At 44.5% G+C, this 21,206-nt stretch overlaps 2 protein-coding genes across 22 annotated transcripts in view; one reads left to right on the top strand and one right to left on the bottom strand.

The window, feature by feature from the left end:
• Positions 1-21,206, bottom strand: part of USP6NL (USP6 N-terminal like) — a 275,187-nt gene that overhangs the window by 149,705 nt on the left and 104,276 nt on the right. For 12 of the 21 annotated variants that reach the window (XM_078329248.1, XM_078329245.1, XM_078329259.1 and 9 more), the window contains 2 exons: positions 8,674-20,154; positions 5,203-5,338 (listed from right to left, as the gene is read on the bottom strand). The exons of 3 other annotated variants lie outside the window; for them this stretch is intronic. The gene's annotated coding sequence lies outside the window, so the exon portion shown is untranslated. Of the gene's footprint in view, positions 1-1,096; positions 1,418-5,202; positions 5,339-8,673; positions 20,155-21,206 lie in introns of those variants that run through there. 6 more of the 21 variants (XM_078329257.1, XM_078329244.1, XM_078329253.1 and 3 more) reach the window with 4 other exon arrangements.
• On the top strand, positions 779-10,133 carry LOC103794092 (uncharacterized). The gene is given in 6 exon segments (XM_054236764.2): positions 779-1,065; positions 1,068-1,145; positions 1,148-1,410; positions 1,413-1,527; positions 1,530-1,812; positions 4,983-10,133. Coding segments are annotated over 5 exon segments (768 nt in total). The 5' UTR covers positions 779-986; the 3' UTR covers positions 1,763-1,812; positions 4,983-10,133.

Here is a 21,206-nt window from a genome sequence, read left to right as displayed (position 1 = left end):
CGAGCTATATCATGTTTACAAATGTTATTATAAAAGAATGGCAAACCAGGAAATATTTTTGTTAACTTTAGGGTCTGACTGAATCAGAAATAAAAGCAAATAAACCACTCTTCGCTTGCTGCTAATTTATTCTTATTAAGGTGACTTCAGGAAAGAAAAAAGAACACTGACTTCCCCCTGAAGGAACTTCCCAGAGACTCCACACAGGAGGGAGTTGGCCAGGGTGAGTTCTAAAGTTCTGCGTAACTTTTCTGAGCTATGAAATATTAAATACCTATCTCAAAGAGGTAATTATTTTTGTAAAAGGATTAATAAAGGACTGAAACCATTTTCCTCCAACAAGTAACATGCTGAAGACGGCGTCCTCGCTCCCCCCCCATTTGTCTCACGTTATTTCCAAAGGCTGGGTATGGCCCCAATCAGCAAGCCTTCCCAGTCCCAAGGAAGCACGCTTAAGTCTACTTTAGCCTAAAAAGCATCTATCCGCCGATTAAACGTTGGGAAAGAAAGAGATATGGGTGTGGGGTGGGGAGAGACAACGTTTTCCAATTACACAAACGTGCACCCGTGGATTCACCCAGTTCCCGCACTTTCCGGCAGTGAAGCACCTGCGGGGAACCGTTCTCACGCATGACAAATGCCGCAGCAGCTCAGGGCTGTGAGCGCCAAACTGCTTTGCAAACTTTGCAGAGGCGCACGGATTTCCCAGACTTGCAAATCCCGCATTCGCCCCGTCCTCCCCTCGCCCGGTCGAAACAAAGTTCCGCGGCATCAGGGCAGTCATTGAAAGGCACCGAGTCTGCCCGGGTCCTGCCCGCTGGGGCTCGGGAGACGCGCCCGGCCGGGACCTCCCCGCACCCCGCGCGGCGCCCCCCGCCCGCCCATCGCCCCGCGGACCCCAGGCTCCGGGCCCCGCACGGTGCTCGAGCCGCCCCCCAGGGCCGAGCCGCGAGCCGCAGCCGCGTCCCCTCCTCCCGGGGCCGGGAATGGCGGCGTCCGGCTCCCCAGGGCCAACTCCGAGTCCCAGCCCGGGGAGGACGCCCGCGGAGCCCGCCGCCACCGGCCCTCGCGGCGGGAGCTGAGGGATGGAAGTTACCTCAGGACGGTCCCGTCGGCGAAGCTGGGGGGTCCCGGGCGGCCGAGCAGGTCCGGCGCGGCGGCGGCGGCGGTTACCGCAGTGCCCTCCGCCCCATTGTTTCCCTTCCAAGAGGAGCCCGGCGAAGCCGAGCCCGGGAACCAGGAAGTTCCCTGGCGCGACACCTCCCGCCGCCGCTATGGAAACGGCCCCCGCCTCCCAGGGCGGCTCGCCCGGGACCCCGCCTCCGCGCCGCCGGCCCCGCCCGCCTCACCGGCCGCCGCCAAACGACGCCGCAGCGGCCGCGGCCGCCGCCATCTTGGCGCGGCCCCGGGCGGCCCCTTCCCGGCGGCACGTGCGCGCCGCTCCCGCCGTGCGCGCTCCCGCCCGCCTCGGAAACGCGCGTCCAGGACTGCAGGTGCTTGGAGCCCCTCGGCGGGAAGCAGGCGCAGGAGGCCAGGACCCAGAGCAGGGCTTCGAGGCGCGCAAACGAGCGGCACTGGCGTGTCCAGCCGGCGTGTCAGAGGATGGCAGAGACGCGGGGAGGTCAGCAGAGTACGGGGCGAGAGCGTGGTCTCCGGAGCCAGCCTGGCTTTTTTCTTCCTTTCTAACTCACCTGCTTACCAGGTGTCAGACCTTGGATGCTTTTCTCTGTGCCTCAGTTTCTTCATCTGTAAACTGGGATGACAATAGGACCTGCCTCATGGGGCTGTCCTGGAACAAACGAGTGCTTGGTGGTAAGTGCAAAGCAAGCATCTGCTCAATCAAATGCCGTTGCTACTGACACAGGTCACATTGCTGTCATTTTTTCAGGGACTTAGGTGGTGTTCACATCAGGACTACTTTAAGTAGGCTACTGTGCAGATCCCATTGCTGCTTCAAGCTTCTCAAATGTTCATCACTGTCCCATCTTTCTGTAGGTCAGCTTTCCTTTTTTACATCGTGGAAATTGTCAAGAGTTTTAATCTCCAAAGCCTCCCATTAAGGGGTGCCATAAAAAGATGAATGATGTCAACTTCCCCAAACCGTAATTAGCTGACAGTTAAATGATTTATTCAATCGAAGCTAGAAAAGTTAGGGTGTGCAAGTAACTAAGAGGCTTCCTGTCCTTGAGTACAGGAACTAGAATTACTGAAGCTGGCAATCCTGCACCTTTGTTTTTCTATCTCTTTTCCAGCTAGTGAAAACTGACACGAAGAAACTGCTGTGCCCAATATCTCACAGGAGGGGTGGAAGGAAGGGTGGAAGGAGAAGGGTCACAGGCTCTTTGTTAGTACCCAAGCTTTAAGAACTGTGACTCCAATTAAGTTTTAGTTGGTCTCCAAGCCTCTTTCTAGCTCTCAAGTATTGTAATCTTAATGACAGGGATACCCAGCAATACAGTCTGGGAAATTCATCCTTAGGCAGTTTCATCATTGTGGGAACATCATAGAGTATATTTACACAAACCTAGATGGTAGAGCCTCCTACACACCTAGTCTATAAGCTATGACTTACTGCTCCTAGGCTACACCTGTTCAGCATGTGACTATACTGAACACTGTAGGCAAGCGCACCAGAGTTGGAAAGAAATAGGAAATCTTTTCAACAACCAAATACTTCTCCAAAAGTTACAGAATTTCCAGGTTAGAAATTACCCAGTTTGGGCTATTCTCAATTCTTGACAAGCAAGAGCCCTCATTCAAGTGCAACACAATGGGAAGAATTTGTGTATTTCAACATAGACAACGTAACACATTGGGCTGTAATGTTACCGTGGCTATGACATCACTAGGCCACAGGAATTTCTCAGCTCCATTATAACCTTAAGGACCACCAATGTATATGCAGTCCATCCAACCAAAACAATGTTATGTGGCACATGACTGTGTATACACAGTATAAGAAAATACAAGTGTCTACTTCCCTTTGGGGCTTCTTTCATTCGTTTAAACCAGGTTTGTAAAGACTAGTATTAGTTTTTATGATCCTGATAGAAAAATGGCATAACTCATTTAATATATGAATTGAGGGGCTAAAAGCACACCAGAGTTAGAAAGAAATAGGAAATCTTTTCAACAACCAAATACTTCTCCAAAAGTTACAGGATTTCCAGATTAGAAATTACCCAGTTTGGGCTATTCTCAATTCTTGACACGCAAAAGCCCTCACTCAAATCTCTTTGTAGCCCCTGCTGGACCCAGCAGACTGCTTTGCATGTAAAAATTCCTTAGTAAATGCTTACTGAATTAAATTGCTATGATTGTGATCTCCCAACACGTAAGGAGACCTTGGAACCACAGAGATGCTCAAGAGATATCAGTCTTGGGAGGCCAGGGTGGACAGATCACTTGAGATCAGGAGTTCGAGACCAGCCTGGCCAACATGACAAAATCCCATCTCTACCAAGAAGTACAAAAATTAGCTGGGTGTGGTGGTGCATGCCTATAGTCCTAGCTACTCAGGAGGCTGAGATGGGAGAATCACTTGAACCCAGGAGGTGGAGGCTGCAGTGAGCTGAGATTGCGCCCCTGCACTCCAGCCTGTGCGACAGAGACCCTGTCTCAAAAATAAAAAAATAAAAATAAAAAGACATCGGTCAAGGGACACCACTGCAAACATCATGGATAAGAACCCCAAGTCACTAGTTAATGAGTTAATGAGATTTTTGGATGAACAACCCTGTCCCCAGGCTTGCTTGGCAAGATAAACTGGAAATTTCAGATATGTTTTTTCCATAAATTATCTGGCTAATTTTAAACACTGTTTTGGACTTGAATATGAGCATCCTTGTCTCAACTGCATCCTTTCATAATAGCACTCTGACTCTACGGCATTATTACAGTTCAGAAATCCCCCAATTTTTTTCCCCAAGTCAAAATGTCAACCATGTCACCTCACCTGTACTTTGTCAATCCCTGCTCTAAACAATCACAGATAGATTATATTCACTCTGTGATTGTATTCACTCTAACATGACATGCCACATATTAAAATACCCTTCAAATGAAGAGAGGGTGAAAGCTCTATAGCAGGAACATACCAAAAAGTAAAAAGAAGTATGGTCTAACGATTTGTGTTACCATTTAAAACATTTCACAAATACAAAAGTCTAGGACCGCCTCTCATACATCATCACGGAATAAGAGAGATGAATATTTGCATTTCATCTTTGCAAAAGTTATGTGTTATGCTAATGACAATATTTAAAATGTTGCCAGTGGTAAAAGTACAGGTTTAAATCCCCCACTGGAGCCTGTAATAACTACGGCCAGAAGTATAATTTGTGGTGAGGACATAAGAACATAGAACATGGAGGAAAACATTCTCCAAAGCAAATTATCCTTCACTATCATCTGCAAAATATGGATGAAAGGGTCAGTTCTTCGAGTCTCCTGTAAATTGAGACTTTGAAATGTGAATCCATGGCCATTTGATCCATTTAATTTTTTTAAGGGAGGTAAGCAGATAGTTCCCCAAGGGAAGAATTTTTTTTTTTTTTAAATAAGACTGTGGAAAGCACTGCAATGCTCATATTCATGCTCACCAGCCATGGCAATTTCTGAAATCTCATGAGAAGCCAGTGCTCTTCTATTGATTAGGAAAGTCACCTGCAATGGCACTGCATATAATTATTCTTTATGGATGAAAAAAAGATCAGTCAACATCTGTTTATAAATGAAAAAGCAGTGGGTAACCAACAGCCACATTCACACTGCTCATACACAAAGCTTTTTTGTTTTGTTTTGTTTTTTTGTTTTTTAGATAGAGTCTCACTCTGTCCCACAGGCTGGAGTGCAGTGGCACAATCTGGGCTCACTGCAACCTCCACCCCCTGGGTTCAAGTGATTCTCCTGCCACAGCCTCCCAAAGCTGAGACTACAGGCATGTGCCATCATGCCTGACTAATATTTTGTGTTTTTAGTAGAGACAGGATTTGACCATGTTGGCCAGGCTGGTCTGGAACTCCTAACCTCAGGTAATCCATCCACCTCGGCCTCCCAAAGTGCTGGGATTACAGGCGTGAACCAGCACGCCTGGCCCAAAGCCTGTAGTTTAAAAGAGAAGTTATTGATTGCAGTGTGAGGAAGAGGAGCCCAAGGAAGGGCTGTGAACCCCATAACATGGTAAGTAACACAGTTTGTTACCTGTAGTCCTGAGGCTGTCTTACTTGTTGGTGTACTGCATTTCTTTCTGACTCCCTGTCTTCAGAATGTACATGCCAGGAGACTGGGGAACTTATCTGTCTTCTGCCCTTCTCTATTCCTTGCTCCAGATCAGTACCTAACACAGAATTAGCTCCCTATAAATATTTGTCGAAAGAATGAAAGGAAAGAAGGTGAGAGGGAGAGAAGGAAGGAAGGAGGGAGGACAGCATGACTGAAAGAAAAAAAGAAAAAAATATGCAAAACATGTATGTTTTCTGGGCAGAAAGTTCCTAACTTTTTTTTGTATGCTCAAAGGGGTCCGTGACTCAAAAGAAAAAAAATTAGGACCGGGCGAGGCAGTTCACACCTGTAATCCCAGCACTTTGGGAGGCCGAGGTGGGCAGATCGCCTGAGATCAGGAATTCGAGACCAGTCTGGCCAACATGGTGAAACCCCGTCTCTACTAAAAATACAAAAAAATTAGCCGGGCATGGTGGCATGCACCTGTAATCCCAGCTACTCGGGAGACTGAGGCAGGGGAATGCTTGAACCAGGGAGGTGGAGGTTGCGGTGAGCCTAGATGGTGCCACTGCACTCCAGCCTGAGCAACAGAGAGAGACTCCATGTCAAAAAATAAAAAAAAAAAATTAGGACTGACTGCTTTTCAACTATAAAAGCTGCCTTTCATGATCTCCTCTGCTCCTTTGCTCACAAGACACCCTGTTCCTGATTACATATCAAAATAGTCATCATGGTTTGCCAGAAATCTATAATGACGTTATATCATTTGAAAAGTGTCTCAATATGTTTTTACAGCTTTAGAGAATTTCTTCTGCCTGCTCAACTTACGGTTGCCATTCTGCAGGCATCCATTTGGCCACTTCTTAGACGCCGTGCCATTTACTTATTTCTTGTTAAGTCTCACCAAGCAGAGTTATACTAAGAAGTATTTTAAGACATTGGAAAAAATGAAGTATAATTTTGTGGCATTTTTGTCTCTGTTTTAGAAGAATAAAACTCTTGCCTTTGTATATATGACCTTTGAATTAACCTTTAAACCCCTGTTTTCATAAGTCTTTATAAATTGTGTGGCAACCGTTTTCACAGATGGCCTCCCAGTGAACTGTGCCTTCCAATATTCACACCCTTTTACCTCACCCTCCTCTTGAGTCTGGGCCGGCTCTGTGACTCACTTTTCACAAGACTCTGGAGGAGGTGATGCTGAGTGATTTCTAAGGCTAGATTATAAGTTTTGTAGCTTCCACCTGGGCCTCTGAAATACTTGGCACACTCCCTCCAGGAACTCAGGTGCCATCTTGAAAGAAGCCCAAGTCACATGGCCACAGGTAGCTGGTCTGGATGACAACCTCAGCTGAGTCCTCAGCCAGCAGCCAGCATTCACTGCTATTGGGCATCCTGAATGTCCAGCACAGTTAAGTCTTCAGATGCCTCAAGCCCCAGCTGTGTGATCCCACAAGAAATCCCAAGTGAGGATATCTCGGGTGAGCTCATTCAACCCCATGGAGCCATGAAAGTCATAACAAATTGCTGTGTTATGCTTTCGAGCTTAGGGTGGTTCGTTACACACCTGCAGACAACTGGAATGCATTGATTAAAAATACAATGCTAGTGCCTTTAGCATGTTTTAGCTAAAATTTAATAAATAATTTCATCAAAATTAACAGAAGTGCTGTATAAAAATGACAAGTTATAGAAGAATAGAGTGAATTGAAGCAGATCCTAAGGTATTCAAGGGTTTTTTTTTGGTTTGTTTGTTTTTTTCACTAAATTGCTACTTTTGTCTGAGCCTTTTCTTGGGGGGGGGCCAATACTTTGTGAAACAATGTAATGACTTCCATCTCTTGGAATCTGTAAATATAATTGCAATTGCATTTGACTTAGATATGAAATAAGTCCTTGCCCACATACTTTGACTAAAAAGGAGAAAGAAGTGGTGGTCACAAGTAGCAAGGCTAAAGAATCAATGAAAATGAGACAACAGATGAGAATGTGTGTGTGTGTGTGTGTGTGCGTGCGCGCGCGCATGCATATGCATATTTATATGTATGTGCTTAGCTTCTCTTTTCTGCTTGTTTATGCCTCATGAAAATTACAGGTCCACAATTCCTCATCTACAAGGCTCTGAAAACCAATTGAACTTTCCTTTGGCTCTTTAGGGTCTTTATCTTGTTTAATATGAACACTCATTTTTGTTGCAGAAGTCTTCGTTTCGTGAGAAGGTGCTGGCACAGATCCCACTTGTGACCCTCATAAATAGTACACAGTACATAAGCTGTATCACCCTTCTAAAAATCAGAACTTCTGATATCTGAGGTACTTTTCATTTCAGACCTAAAAAAGACTCTATCTTCTGAAGAAGACCTAAGGTGAACTTTACTGCACAGAGAACTTTATTTTATTACTCTACAATAGAGTGTAATCGAACACTCCCTGGCGTTAGACCACCTGAGTTCAAATCCTGGATCTGCTGTTTGCCAGCTCTGACACTTGGATCGGTTGTAAAACCCTCTGCGTCAGTTTATTCTTCAGCAAAATACAGAGAGTAAAAGAAACGACCTCATAGGGTCCTTATGAGAACCAAATGAGATCATGCATGTAAAATGACTAGTAGTTAGTAAATACTCAACAAACATTAACTATTATTATTAAAATGTCAGGTATTTGTGTTTTTGTTTTTGCTTTTAGAGACACGGTCTCACTTTGTTGCCCCAACTGGAGTGTGCTGAAAAATCATAGTTCACTGTCACTTCAAACTCCTGGGCTCAAACAATCCTCCTGCCTCAGCCTCCCAAGTAGCTAGGGGTACAGGTGTGTGCCACCATGCCTGGCTATTCTTTAAAATTGCTTTGTGGCTCAGGCTGGTCTCAAACTCCTGGCCTCAATCTGTCCTCCCACTTTAGCCTCCCAAAGTGCTAGGATTACCAGAATGAGCCAGTGCACCTAGGAGAAATTTTAGTTTTTTAATAAATTCAATGAAACAAATAATATCTCAATGAGAGTTCAGACAGGAGAAAAGAAACTACTCAAAGTATCACCATTGGGAAGACATTCATTCCAGGGAATCAGAGGCATACAAAGTCTTTGGAAGGAGTGAATGGGTAAAAGCTGAGAAGGTAGCACCACTAATTTCAAGTTATTCCACAACACCTGTGGGCCCAGTGTCAGGAAGGTGCTGTACCCAGAGATCAGAAATTGCAATAAATGACAGATAATCACTGTCCATGTCACAGCTGCTCTCCTTACAGCTCAGAAGCTGGGGACTGCCAGGGATGGTCTTTGAGATCTAGCTTCACTGCAAAAGTTTAAATTTGTCAGCTGAGTGTGATGGCTTACGCCTGTAATCCCAGCACTTCGGGAGGCCGAGGCGGGTGGATTACCTGAGCTCAGGAATTCAAGAGCAGCCTGAACAATACAGTGAAACCCCATTTCTACTAAAATACAAAACCTTACCCAGGTGTGGCAGCGTGCGCCTGTAGTCCCAGCTACTTGGGAGGCTGCGGCAGGAGAATCGCTTGAACCCGGGAGACGAAGGTTGCAGTGAGCAAAGATCGCGCCACTGTACTCCAGCATGAGCAACAGAGGGAGATTCCATCTAAAAAAAAAAAAAAGGTTTATATTTGTCAAACCCCTTGTGTCAGATGCCACTATTGCCAAAGGATGAAATGCTCCTGTGTCTTCCAAATCCTTGAGTGCTCCTCACTGGCTCAACCTAAACCTTATCAGAACTGTGCTGGCTAGAGACCCTGGGAAATGCAGCTCCAGAGTTCCCAGACTCTGTGAAGCACATAAACACCCTAAACAAATAGTCATTTGCTAATAATAGAAATTTACACCTGTACAGCACTTTCCATAAAAGCTCTGTGAGGTAGGCTCAAAGTTGCAAGGCTGGCAAGAGACTTAGAACCTCATATCTCAAATCTAGGGTACACTTCCTTTTTATGTCAGTGTGTCCTATTTAATCATCCAAGTTCCACTTCCCCCCAAATCTTCATAACCATTTATTGATAATTATTGTTTATTATTTTTCTTTTATTTTTTTTTTTGAGATGGGGTCTCACCCAGCCTGGAATATAATGACACACTTGGCTCACTGCAACCTCTGACTCCCAGGTCCAAGCAATCCTCCTGCCTCAGCCTCCTGAGTAGCTGGGATTACAGGCACGTGCCATCACACCCAACTAATTTTTTCTATTTTTAATAGAAATGGGGTTTCACCATGTTGGCCGGGCTAGTCTTGAACTCCTGACCTCATGATTCACCTACCTCGGCCTCCCAAAGTGCTGGCGTTACAGGCGTGAGCCACTGCATCCAGCCTACTGTTTTTCTTTAAGTGGACTCACATTTCTATGTAAATAAATGTAAAGAAATTTTGCATCATAAAGCATAATGCAGATCTCAAAACTGTTTTGCTACATAAATGGAAGATAAAAGTAAAAATGAACACACAGAAAACCAAACAGTGATATTAAAACCAGTTAGCAAAGGGCTCCGAGCCTGAAGCCCACTCCTCTTTCTTCAAAGGTGCCATGAGCATGTTACTTGTACTAACAGCAAACCTCCTAACGGCAAATTGAGACTCACTGATACATTCACAAGAACTAAAGGGTGAATAAAATCTCTGAAAAATTAAATTTCTCACTATGTGCGGCAAGGTTATTTAAAGCCTTTGCCATCTTATCTACCATCAGTAGAACACATCATACGCTTTGGGTAACATTGCTTTCTGCCATCTTAATTTTGACAGTTTAGTTGAGAATCAGAGTATTTATTCATTTTTGTTGTTGAAACTGTTTGATAGCTGAGCATTGAAAGTATGTCAGTATGTCTTGCCCCGATGACTCAGTCATATAAGATTTTGTTGCTGTTTTTAAGGTGATATTCACATAAAATAAAATCAACTGTTTTTCAAGTGAATCATTCAGCAGCATTTAGTATATTCCTAATGTTTACAACCACCGCCTCTATCTAGTTCCAGAATATTTTCATAGCCCCAAAAGGAAACCGCATAGCCAGTAAGCAGTTACTCTCCATTTTTCATCTTCCAGTTCCTGGCAACCTTCAAACCGCTCTCTGTCACTTTGGATTTACCCTGAATACTTCATATAAATGGAATCATACAGCATGTGACCGTGTGTGTCTGTCTTCTTTCACTGAGCATAACATTTCCGAGGCTCACGCATATGACGGCTTGTATCCATACTTCATTTATCTTCATGACCGAATAGCATTCCATTGTTTCTATACAGCACAGTTGTTTATTCTTCTGTCGATGGGCATTTGAGGTTCCACCCTTTGGTTACTGTGAATAGTGCTGCTGTGAACATGGGTGTACATGTATTTTTATTTATTTATTTTGAGGACCTGTTTTCTAGTCATTTTGGGAATATGCTGAAGAGTGGAAATGCAGGACCATATGGTAATTCTGTATCTATTGTTGGGGAACTGCCAAACTGTTTCCACAGTGCCTCTGCCACTTTACATTCCCACCAACAGTGCATAAGCGTTCCAATTTCTTCACCTCCCCTCTACCGCTTGTTATTTTCTGTTTTTGTGATTGTATCCATCCTTGTGAGTGTGAAGTGGTACCTTGCGAGTTCTTTTTTTTTTTTTTTTTTTGAGACAGAGTTTTCGCTCTTGTTGCCCAGGCTGGAGTGCAATGGTGCAATCTCGGCTCACCGCAACCTCCGCCTCCTGGGTTCAGGCAATTCTCCTGCCTCAGCCTCCTGAGTAGCTGGGATTACAGGCATGCGCCACCATGCCCAGCTAATTTTTGTATTTTTTTTTTTTTTAGTAGGGACGGGGTTTCACCATGTTGACCAGGATGGTCTCGATCTCTTGACCTCGTGATCCACCCGCCTCGGCCTCCCAAAGTGCTGGGATTACAGGCTTGAGCCACCGTGCCCGGCCTCTTTTTTTTTTTTGAGATGGAGTCTCACTCTGTCACTTAGGTTGGAATGCAGTGGTGCAATCTCAGCTCAGTGCAACCTCTGTGCCTCCTAGGTACAAGCAATTCTCCTGCCTCAGCCTCCCGAGTAGCTGGGATTATAGGCACGTGCTACCAAGCCCAGCTAATTTTTGTATTTTTAGTAGAGATGAGGTTTCGCAATATCGGTCAGGCTACTCTTGACCTCCTGAGCCCATGATCTGCTCATCTTGGGCTCCCAAAGGGCTGGGATTGCCAGCATGAGCCACTGCACCTGGCCGCCTTGCATCTAATGACTGGTAATGTTGGGCATCTTTCCATGTCCTTATTGGCCATGAGTCTCTTCTTTGGAAAAATGTCTATTCAAGTCTTTCGCCCATTTTTGAAGTGGGTTGTTTGTCTTCTTTGTTGAGTTGTAAAAGTTCTTTGTATATGCTGACCCTCATCAGATACGTGATTTGCAAACACTTACTCCCATTCTCTAGGTTGTCTTTTCGCTCTATTGATCATGTCCTTTGATGTACGAAAGTTTCCATCTTGATGAAGTCCAATTTATTTTTTTCCTTTTGTTGTGTGCTTTTAGCATCGTATCTAAAGATCTATTGCAGAATCCAAGGTCATGAATATTTACCTTTGTTTTCTTCTAAGAGTTTTATGATTTTAGCTCTTATATTTATATAAGATTCTTAAACCATACTATAAAATTTCCATAGACATAAAGTAGATTATTGACCCAGGTTAACTCTAATCACTGAAATTTACCTACCCTTGAAAGATTCATTTCCTTTAATAAATGAATTTGTTTAGCCAGACTGGGGGGAAAAAATCACTGTACTAGATTCTACAGCAACATATAAATACATGTGTGTATTTATTAGGATATTATTCCTATATACCAATGGGAAGTCTATAGTAAGTTCTATGAAAAAATGTTGGCCAGGCACAATGGCTCAGACCTGGAATCCCGGCACTTCGGGAGGCCAAGGCAGGTGGATCACTCCTCGAGTCAGGAGTTCAAGACCAGCCTGGCTAACATGGTGAAACCCTGTTTCTATGAAAAATATAAAAAATTAGCCAGGCACGGTGGGGTGCACCTGTAATCCCAGCTACTTGAGAGGCTGAGGCTGGAGAATTGCTTGTACCAGGGAGGCAGAGGTTGCAGTAAGCCAAGAAGATCACACCACTGCACTCCAGCATGGGCCAACAAGAGTGAAACTCCATCTTCAAAAAAAAAAAAAAAATGTTAAGGAGACAACATTTGCCAATTTGTAAGGAGGCTGAGACAGGAGACTCTCTTGAACCCAGGAGGTGGAGGTTGCAATGAGCCAAGACTACACCACTGCACTCCAGCCTGGGTGACAGAGTGAGACTCTGTCTCAAAAAAAAGGGGTCAAAACAGTTGCAAATAACAACAACAAAAACCTCAAACTGGTGTAAACAATAAGGATTTATTGGCTAGTGGAAGGATGCCTAGTAGAAGATGGGCTTTGTGGGACTCAGTGATGCTGTACAAGACCAGCTTCTTTCTCTGCCTCCATCATGTCAGCTCCATCCACCCAAGACGGCTGCCAACAATTTCCAGGCCTACATGCCTCTCCACCTTATCCAGGGAAGGTGAGCACCTTACAGCAAAGGTGTGTCTCTGTCTGACTCAGGCTCTGGTTTCAACTGAACCTCATGCCCATCCAGAAATCAACATCCATGGTCAGGAGGTAAGCTTGGGTTCATCCCTGTCTTCCTCCTTGAATCCCAGTAATGGAGTTGGGCTTCTTTTCATTCTCAAATGGAAAATTGGACAAGTGAAAAAGAGACCAGGCTACTGGGGAAGCCATCACTATGTGCACCAAGGCAATCTTAGAGAAGTCCTAACAGAGAAGACAGGATTTGACCTGGGTCAGAGGAAATCAAATAGCAGAAATGTGAGGCCTATTTTATAAAAATAGAGAGTAGGCCGGCCGTGGTGGCTCACACCTGTAATCCCAGGACTTTGGGAGGCTGAGGTGGGCAGATCACAAAGTCAGGAGCTTGAGACCAACCTGGCTAACACAGTGACCCTCTCTACTAAAAATACAAAAAATTAGCTGGGCGTGGTGGTACACACCTGTAGTCCCAGCTACTCCGGAGGCTAAGGCAGGAGAATCGCATGAGCCCAGGAAGCAAAGGTTGCAGTGAGTCAAGATGGCACCACTGCACACCAGCCTGGGCCACAGACCAAGACTCAGTCTCCAAAAAAAAAACGAGGGATTAATCGCCTATTTTACCTGGATCACTGGAGTCAGGTGAAAGTTAGTAATTCTAAGAGAGTAACTTGAGTGCTTATCACAGAGGACTTCAAATGCCTGACTAAGGAATTCAGACAGCTCACTGGGTAGCAAAAAGAAAAGGGAAATGACTTTACTCACAGAAAAAAAATTCGGCCTGCAATCCCAGCACTTTGAGAGGCTGAGGCGGGTGGATCACTTGAGGCTAGGAGTTCAAGACCAGCCTGACAAATAAGGTGAAACCCCGTCTCTACTAAAGATACAAAAATTAGCTGGGCATGGTGGTGCATGCCTGTAATCCCAGCTACTTGGGAAGTTGAGGCTGGAGAATCACTTGAACCTGAGAGGCGGAGATTGTAGTGAGCCAAGATCATGCCACTGCACTCCAGCCTGGGCAACAGAGACAGACTCTGTCTCAAAAAAAAATTTTTTTTCATCAATTAAAACTTCATGGAGAAGGAAGAATTGTTTAGAAAATTATTTAATGGTGGGTCTTGGTATTTGATCACCTTTATTCTCTTATAGAAATTCACTCATTCAATCAACAAATATTTATTGAGTAGCTAATGTGTGCAGCAGTTGATGATTTGATGGTGAATGAAACATTGAGGTTGTTGCCCTCATGGGGGCTATAGTCCAAAGGAGAGCTATAGTATCTGTTACCTGATTCTGATGTCTTATCTGCGTTTGGAAAGCATTAGTTAAATTCTGGGCCAGAAGACAGTAAATGAACTGAATTGCTCACTCGAAGTTAATGGCAGGCAAAGGTCGAAAGCATTCAAATCATTGTCTACAAACAAACCTGACCACTGGCAGTTCGGAGACTCCAGAACCTCACAACCCCTGAGTTCCTTGACAAAAGAAACCACTCCTGTTCTGAGTTTTTCTGAATCCAGCAGACACTTGTCTGTAAAGATGTCCTTCTTTATTCCTAATTGGATGAAGGGATATAATGAGCTCACCTAAAGGTTTTATTTACCTGGAGCTCAACATACCCATTTTAAAAATGGGTGACTAGGCTGGGTGCAGTGGCTCACACTTGTAATCCCAGTACTTTGGGAGGCCAAGACAGAGGATCACTCGAGTCCAGGAGTTCAAGACCAGCCTGGACAACATAGTAAGACCTCATCTCCACACAATCTTTTAAAAAATTAGCCATGCATGGTGGCACACATTTGTAGTCCTGGCTACTTGGGAGGCTGAGGCAGGAGGATCACTTGAGCTCAGGAGCCTGAGGCTGCAGTGACCTATGATCACACCACTGCACCCCAGCCTGGGTGACAGAGTGAGACCCTGTCTCAAAAAAAAAAAAAAAGTGACTTGGCCTCAATTCTAGACCTCAATAATGTCATGTTAAAATCAAAGCAGAGATTGGATAATTAAGTTAAATTACTCATAGTGATAATGTACTTCCCCCTTCTTTCCTCTCTCCCTTCCTCCATCTTTCAACAAACCTCCGTTGAGTACATACAAGAGGCAGGACTTGAGCGGGACAGCTAGGAAGGTCCTTGAACTGCTCTCCTCCTTGTCTTTTTTACATGTCACTCCTTTCTTCCCTGTATGACCTGAGCTCAGAAGGTTACCTTTTAAAAACAATCCTCTCTTCAAACCCTGCTTTGCATTGGTCTGAGAAGTGAAACTGCCTAACCTAAGCTGGTAATAAGAAGGTAGGTTTACACTTGAGGCAGAGCTTCTACAAAGCAATGAATGAAGGAGAGCTTATTAGTTTATTAAGCCCCTAGAGGTGCCAATACTGTGCTACACATTACAGTATCAGGGATGAGCCAGATGTATATGTGGTTTCTGTCCTCACAGGGCTTACATTAATATAGACTCTGATTTGACAGGTCTAACTAAGGAGCCACCTCTAATGCCACATTCGTCAAGCACCAAGGTGGTTCTTATGTGGGAGGTTTGATAGCCAGTCACTGGGTAGTCAATTTCACTCTAAATAATAACAGTGGGCCAGGCACAGTGGCTCATGCCTGTAATCCTGGCACTTTGGGAGTCCAAGGCGGCGGGGGGGGGGCAGATCACAAGGTCAGGAGTTCGAGACCAGCCTGGCCAATATAGTGAAACCCTGTCTCTACTAAAAATACAAAATTTAGTATGGTGGCAGGTGCCTGTAATCTCAGCTACTAGGGAGGCTGAGGCAGAAGACTCGCTTGAACCCAGAAGGCGAAGGTTGCAGTGAGCTGAGATCTCACCACTGCACTCCAGCCCGGGCAACAGAGCAAGACACCGTCTTGAAAATGATAATAACAATAATAACAGTAATAATTGTTATTGTCCTGTCTTAATGTATTGTCTTGCTTTAAAAACTCCAAAAGAAAACTAAGCAACCACCAAACTTCATGGCTAAGAAGTTCACGAAAAATAGAAATACAAGTAATAAACATCTGTTCATACAGCTTCATAAATAATCAAATGAATCTCAGTGGAGGCCAGTGGAATATAATTATTCACCTGTCATATTGTTAAAGATTGTAAAAATTGGTTAGCCATGTGCCTGTATCGTACATATAAACATCTGCCAAGAAGGTAGGTAGCATGTTAAGAGTTCTTACCACAATAACATTTTAATAAGAAAGTAAATAAAGTGCATTAGTTATTTCTTGAAAGGTCAGTTAACACCTAGAATGTGGTGAGACAGGCGTACATTACTAGCAGGAGTGTAAATTGGTGGAATTTCACTAAAGAGAATTTTGGAAATATGTGTCAGACTTTATAATGTAAATATTTCGATTTGGCAATTTAATTTCTAGGATTATTTTCTAAGAAAATAATACCAAAAAAGCCCAAAGATCTGTAACTCTGTTCGCCACATTCTTGTTTACAGTATAAAAAATTGGAAGCAACCTACCTGTCAATAAAGTAAAAGTTAAATTAGAGTAGCCCACTTAATGGAATTAGAGGCCAGGCACAGTGGCTCATGTCTGTAATCCCAGCACTTTGGGAGGCCGAGGCTGGAGGATCACTTGAGACCAGGAGCTCGAGACCAGCCTGGGGAATGTAGTGAAACCTGGTCTCTACAAAAAATAAAAATAAAAAATTAGCCAGGCATGGTGGCACGTACCCATAGTCCCAGCTACTCAGGAGGCTGAGGTGAAAGGATCACTCAAACCCAGGAGGCAGAAGCTCTAGTGAGCCATGATCACATTACCACACTACAGACTGTGCAACAGAGCAAGACCCCATCTCAAAAAAAAAAAAAAAAAGTCAATTAAAAATTTTGTATGGACGGGCACAGTGGCTCACACCTGTAATCCCAGCACTTTGGGAGGTCAGGGCAGGCAGATCACTTGAGGTCAGGAGTTCAAGACCAGCCTGGCCAGCATGGTGAAACACCCTCTCTACTAAAAACACAAAAATTAGCTGGTGTGGTGATGCATACCTGAAGTCCCAGCTACTTGGGAGGCTGAGGCAGGAGAATCCCTTGAGGTGAAGGTTGCAGTGAGCCAAGATCATGCCACTGCACTCCAGCCTGGGTGACAGAGTGAGACTCTGTCTCAAAAATAAAGAAACAAATAAATAAAAATTTCTCTGACCTCTGGGATCACATAATTAATTCATCATATCCCTCTCAGCAATAGCTTCACTACTAACTTAACACCACACACCACCCTTCCTCAAGGAAGGTATTCACTCTCTCAATGAATGGCACCAATGAATTAACTACCTGGACACCCTCTAGTGCCTCCTTCTCATCTCTGCCCACATCCAACAAGTAAGCACGTGTCAATTCCATCCCGAGATAGCTCTTGAATGAGTTTCCTCCCCATCAGCCTCACTACCACTATTTTAATTTAATCTCTCATCGCTTCACATTTGGATTGCTATAGATTTTTTCTATTTTCCAAGCTGCTCCTCTGGGTCATACATAGCTGTGCTCCCACTATTAACAGCATTATTTTCCTAGAATTTAAATCTGCCTGTGTCATTTACCTGCCCATTCAGAACATCAAAATACAGTCAAGGTAAGTACTCAACAAATGATTGAAGGAAAACAAATGAACGACTGAATTTAGAGTGCAATTAAAGTAGTTTTTTCTAGGACCACTTCAAGAACTACAAACCACTGCTCAAGGAAATAAGAGAGGACGCAAACAGATGGAAAGACATTCCATGCTCATGGATAGGAAGAATCAACACTGTGAAAATGGGCATGCTGCCCAGAGTAATTTATAGCACTGGTACATATTATATGGTCACAGTGGAATTTTGTGGTGTTTCTGGAGGACCCACAGTGCCTAAGACTGGGAAGGGGGCACTTTTAAAGTGGAAAAACAAAAGACAGCTGTGGTGATAACATGTCATCCGTTTAACTTTGCTACCTGGGAGATACTAAGATAAACTATGAAGTAATTCCCTTCCAAGTAACAAGAGGAACAAAATTTAAAGTACGGAGGGTCAACTACCAAAGCTTTGAAAGGAGCAAACTCTGCAGGAGCAAGTTAATTTCCTTCTATAACAAAGTATCAGGCAATGCTGGCAAGAAGGCAAAAGCTATACTGTATTCTCTTCAGTAAAGATCCCAATGTGATGTCATCAGTAACCTGGGAGGATGAGGTCCAGTTGCAGAACGGCCAATTTCAGACATACGTGCCATACCAGTATCAAGGCATTCCTCAGAGAATAGCAAATATACTTTATTTGACAAATAAAATTTTCGGGTTCACCTTTTCTGATGCTGCAAAATCTAGAGCAAAGAAGAACGCTCTTTTCATCTTCATGGTATCAGTGGACTAAAATATAAGAAAATTTGCACTGGTGGACAGACTTAAACCAGCATTTGATAGTACAGGTAATGGCTGTTGGCGAGTCTTTTATATCGTGCTCTAATTTAGGTAATGTGTGAGTGTCTTATAGTAATCAGCGCTTACACAAGTAAAACTATTATTAAGACATAACTATGTTGACGTTAAAAAGAATGTCAACATTTATTTAGGTGGTGTTCAAGCCTGCGTTTTCAATCTTGAAATTATTGCCACCCTTACTTAAAAAAAAGTTAAAAGTCTGGGCTGGACGCAGTGGCTCACACCTGTGATCTCAGCACTCTGGGAGGCCAAGGCAGGTGGATTACTTGAGGCCAGGAGTTTGAGACCAGCCTGGCCAACATGGTGAAACCCAGTCTCTACCAAAAATACAAATATCAGCTGGGTGTGGTGATGCAAGCCTGTAATCCCAGCTACTCGGGAAGCTGAGGCACGAGAATCCCTTGAGCTCAAGAGGTGGAGGTTGTGGTGAGCCGAGATTGTGCCACTGCACTCCAGTCTGGGCAACAGAGTGAGACCCTGTCTCAAAAAAGTTTTTTTTAAAAAGTCTGGGCCAGGCATGGTGGCTCATGCCTATAATCCCAGTACTTTAGGAGGCTGAGGCAGGTGGATCACCTGAGGTCGGGAATTCAAGACCAGCCTGACCAACATGGAGAAACCCCATCTCTACTAAAAATATAAAATTAGCTGGGTTTGGTGGCACATGCCTGTAATCTCAGCTACTTGAGAGGCTGAGGGAGGAGAATCACTTGAACCCAGGAAGTGGAGGTTTCAGTGAGCCAAGATTTGCGCCGTTGCACTCCAGCCTCGGCAATAAGAGCAAAACTCCAACTCAAAAAAAAAAATAAAATAAAGTATGAAAAGGCATTTTAAGCTAAACACTTGGACTACAATTTTTAACATAAGCAAATTTTGTTAATTTGCTTATTTTAATAAATAAAAAGTATTTTTAGGCTGGGTGCAGTGGCTCATGCCTATAATCCCAGCACTTTGGGAAGCCAAGGCAGGCAGATTATGAGGTCAAGAGGTCAAGATCATCCTGGCCAACATGGTGAAACCCCATCTGTACTAAAAAAAAAAAAAAATACAAAACTTAGCTTGGCATGGTGGCACACGCCTGTAGTCCCAGCTACTTGGGAGGCTGAGCCAGGAGAATCACTTGAATCTGGGAGGCAGAGGTTGCAGTGAGCTGAGATTGCATCACTATCACTACACTCTAGTCTGGTGATAGAGCAAGACCCTGTATCAAAAAAAAAAAAAGTACACTTATGGCCGTACTTGGTGGCTCAAACCTGTAATCCCAGCACTTTGGGAGGCCAAGGCAGACTGATCATTTGAGGTCGGAAGTTCAAGACCAGCCTGCCCAACATGGTGAAACTCCATCTCTACTAAAAATACACAAATCAGCCGGGTGTGGTGACAGGAGCCTGTAATCCCAGCTGCTTGGGAGACTGAGCCAGGAGAATCACTTGAGCCTGGAAGGCAGAGGTTGTGGTCAGTTGACAAAGTGCCACTACACTACAGTCTGGACGACAGAGTGAGACCCTGTCCACACCCCCCAAAAAAGTACATTTTTATATATGTATAAACACACACTAATCTAAGAGATACTCTGTCCCCCTCAAATCTAAGAGATTTTTTTGTACAAGGACAAGATGTTGACCATGAGAACTTGCCTCTGTCACCTGAGTTTCATTTCCCCTTGGGGCTTTCCCAGGGCGTGTGACAGTCATCTGTGCTGCTCAACGGATATTTCTGGCTTTCTGCCTTCAGGCAGATAGTGGGATTGCTTCCTTACCCGCTTAGGTTGGGTGGGGTCATCCAGGCTAACAAGCCAGGAGCACAGAGTGGATCTGTAACTTCCGAGCAGGCAGGGCACTGAGCGGCTGGCGTGAGACCGTGTAGAGAAGCACCCTTTCTTTCCTCTGCCGTGACAACCAGCCATGCTCCTGGCAGTGGCCACTCCATCAACCTGGATTGCAAAACAATGTGAAGCAGAAACCCCCAATTGTCTGCCAGTGGAAATGTAGCAACGGCAAGAACTAAGTCTTAATTTTCGCACGGAAACATTGTGGCTTTTGTTAGAGCAGCAAACTGTAGCCTGACTGATACAGTAAGTATAGTATCACCAGCACCCTGTCCCTAGTTATTAGTCTTAACACCAAGACCCCAACACTGACAACAAAAACCCTTTCTTAAGTTTCTGTTGCCATAGTTGATGGACACTGGAACTTTCAAAATGGCGTTAGTAAATACCAGGAGAGAGGGGAGTCTGAGAGAGCACAGGCTCAGAGAATGAGCAGGAATCAGACTCACCGGGTTCTGCCCCTTCTACACTGTATCTTGGGCAAGTTACATCATCTCCCCAAAACTCACTTCCTCAACACTGTAGAGAGAGATGATACTAATGGAACCCATCCCACTGGATTGTTTTAAATCTCAATAAAGGTATTCTTCTTCATGAGCTCTTAGCTGCCCAGTCTTAAGCTTAGGTGCCCCAGAAAACAGAATCTGAGACAAGTGCTTCTGTGTGAGTTCATGACAGGGACCAGAAGAGACGGAGAAGGAGCACAGTGCAGGGCAGATGGGAGAGGCCACCAAGGATGCGAGGCAGCATTAGGAAGGGGGTGACTGGTCCCACAGGACCCATGGAGAAATCTTTCAAAATACCCTCCATGTACAGGGAGATGGGAGGAGGGAGGAGCAGGCATGTATCCCTCAGCTCCTGTCCCACACTGGCCACAGGTTAGTCTGAGAGAGGTGTTAGGTGACCAGCATTCCTGGGTTGCACAGGTGACAGCACTAAGAGGTGTGGCCCACACCTTGTCATCTCCAGAAAAGCCCTGAGATGGGAGCCGAAAGGCATGGGGTGCTCTCAGTTCACTCCTACATCCAGCTGGTCAGTCAACTGTTTGCCTTACATCTGCAATGAGTGACGCGAGGCTGAGGTCTGAAGTACACCAAAAGGTGTCCAACCCACCATCTGTTTAAAACTACAAACACCGGCCAGGTGCAGTGGCTCAT

This window comes from Callithrix jacchus, chromosome 7 (assembly GCF_049354715.1).
Source record: "Callithrix jacchus isolate 240 chromosome 7, calJac240_pri, whole genome shotgun sequence".
NCBI classification, from domain to species: domain Eukaryota; kingdom Metazoa; phylum Chordata; class Mammalia; order Primates; family Cebidae; genus Callithrix; species Callithrix jacchus.
Note: the sequence above shows the minus strand (reverse complement) of the source record. Positions and strands in the feature narration are given on the sequence as shown.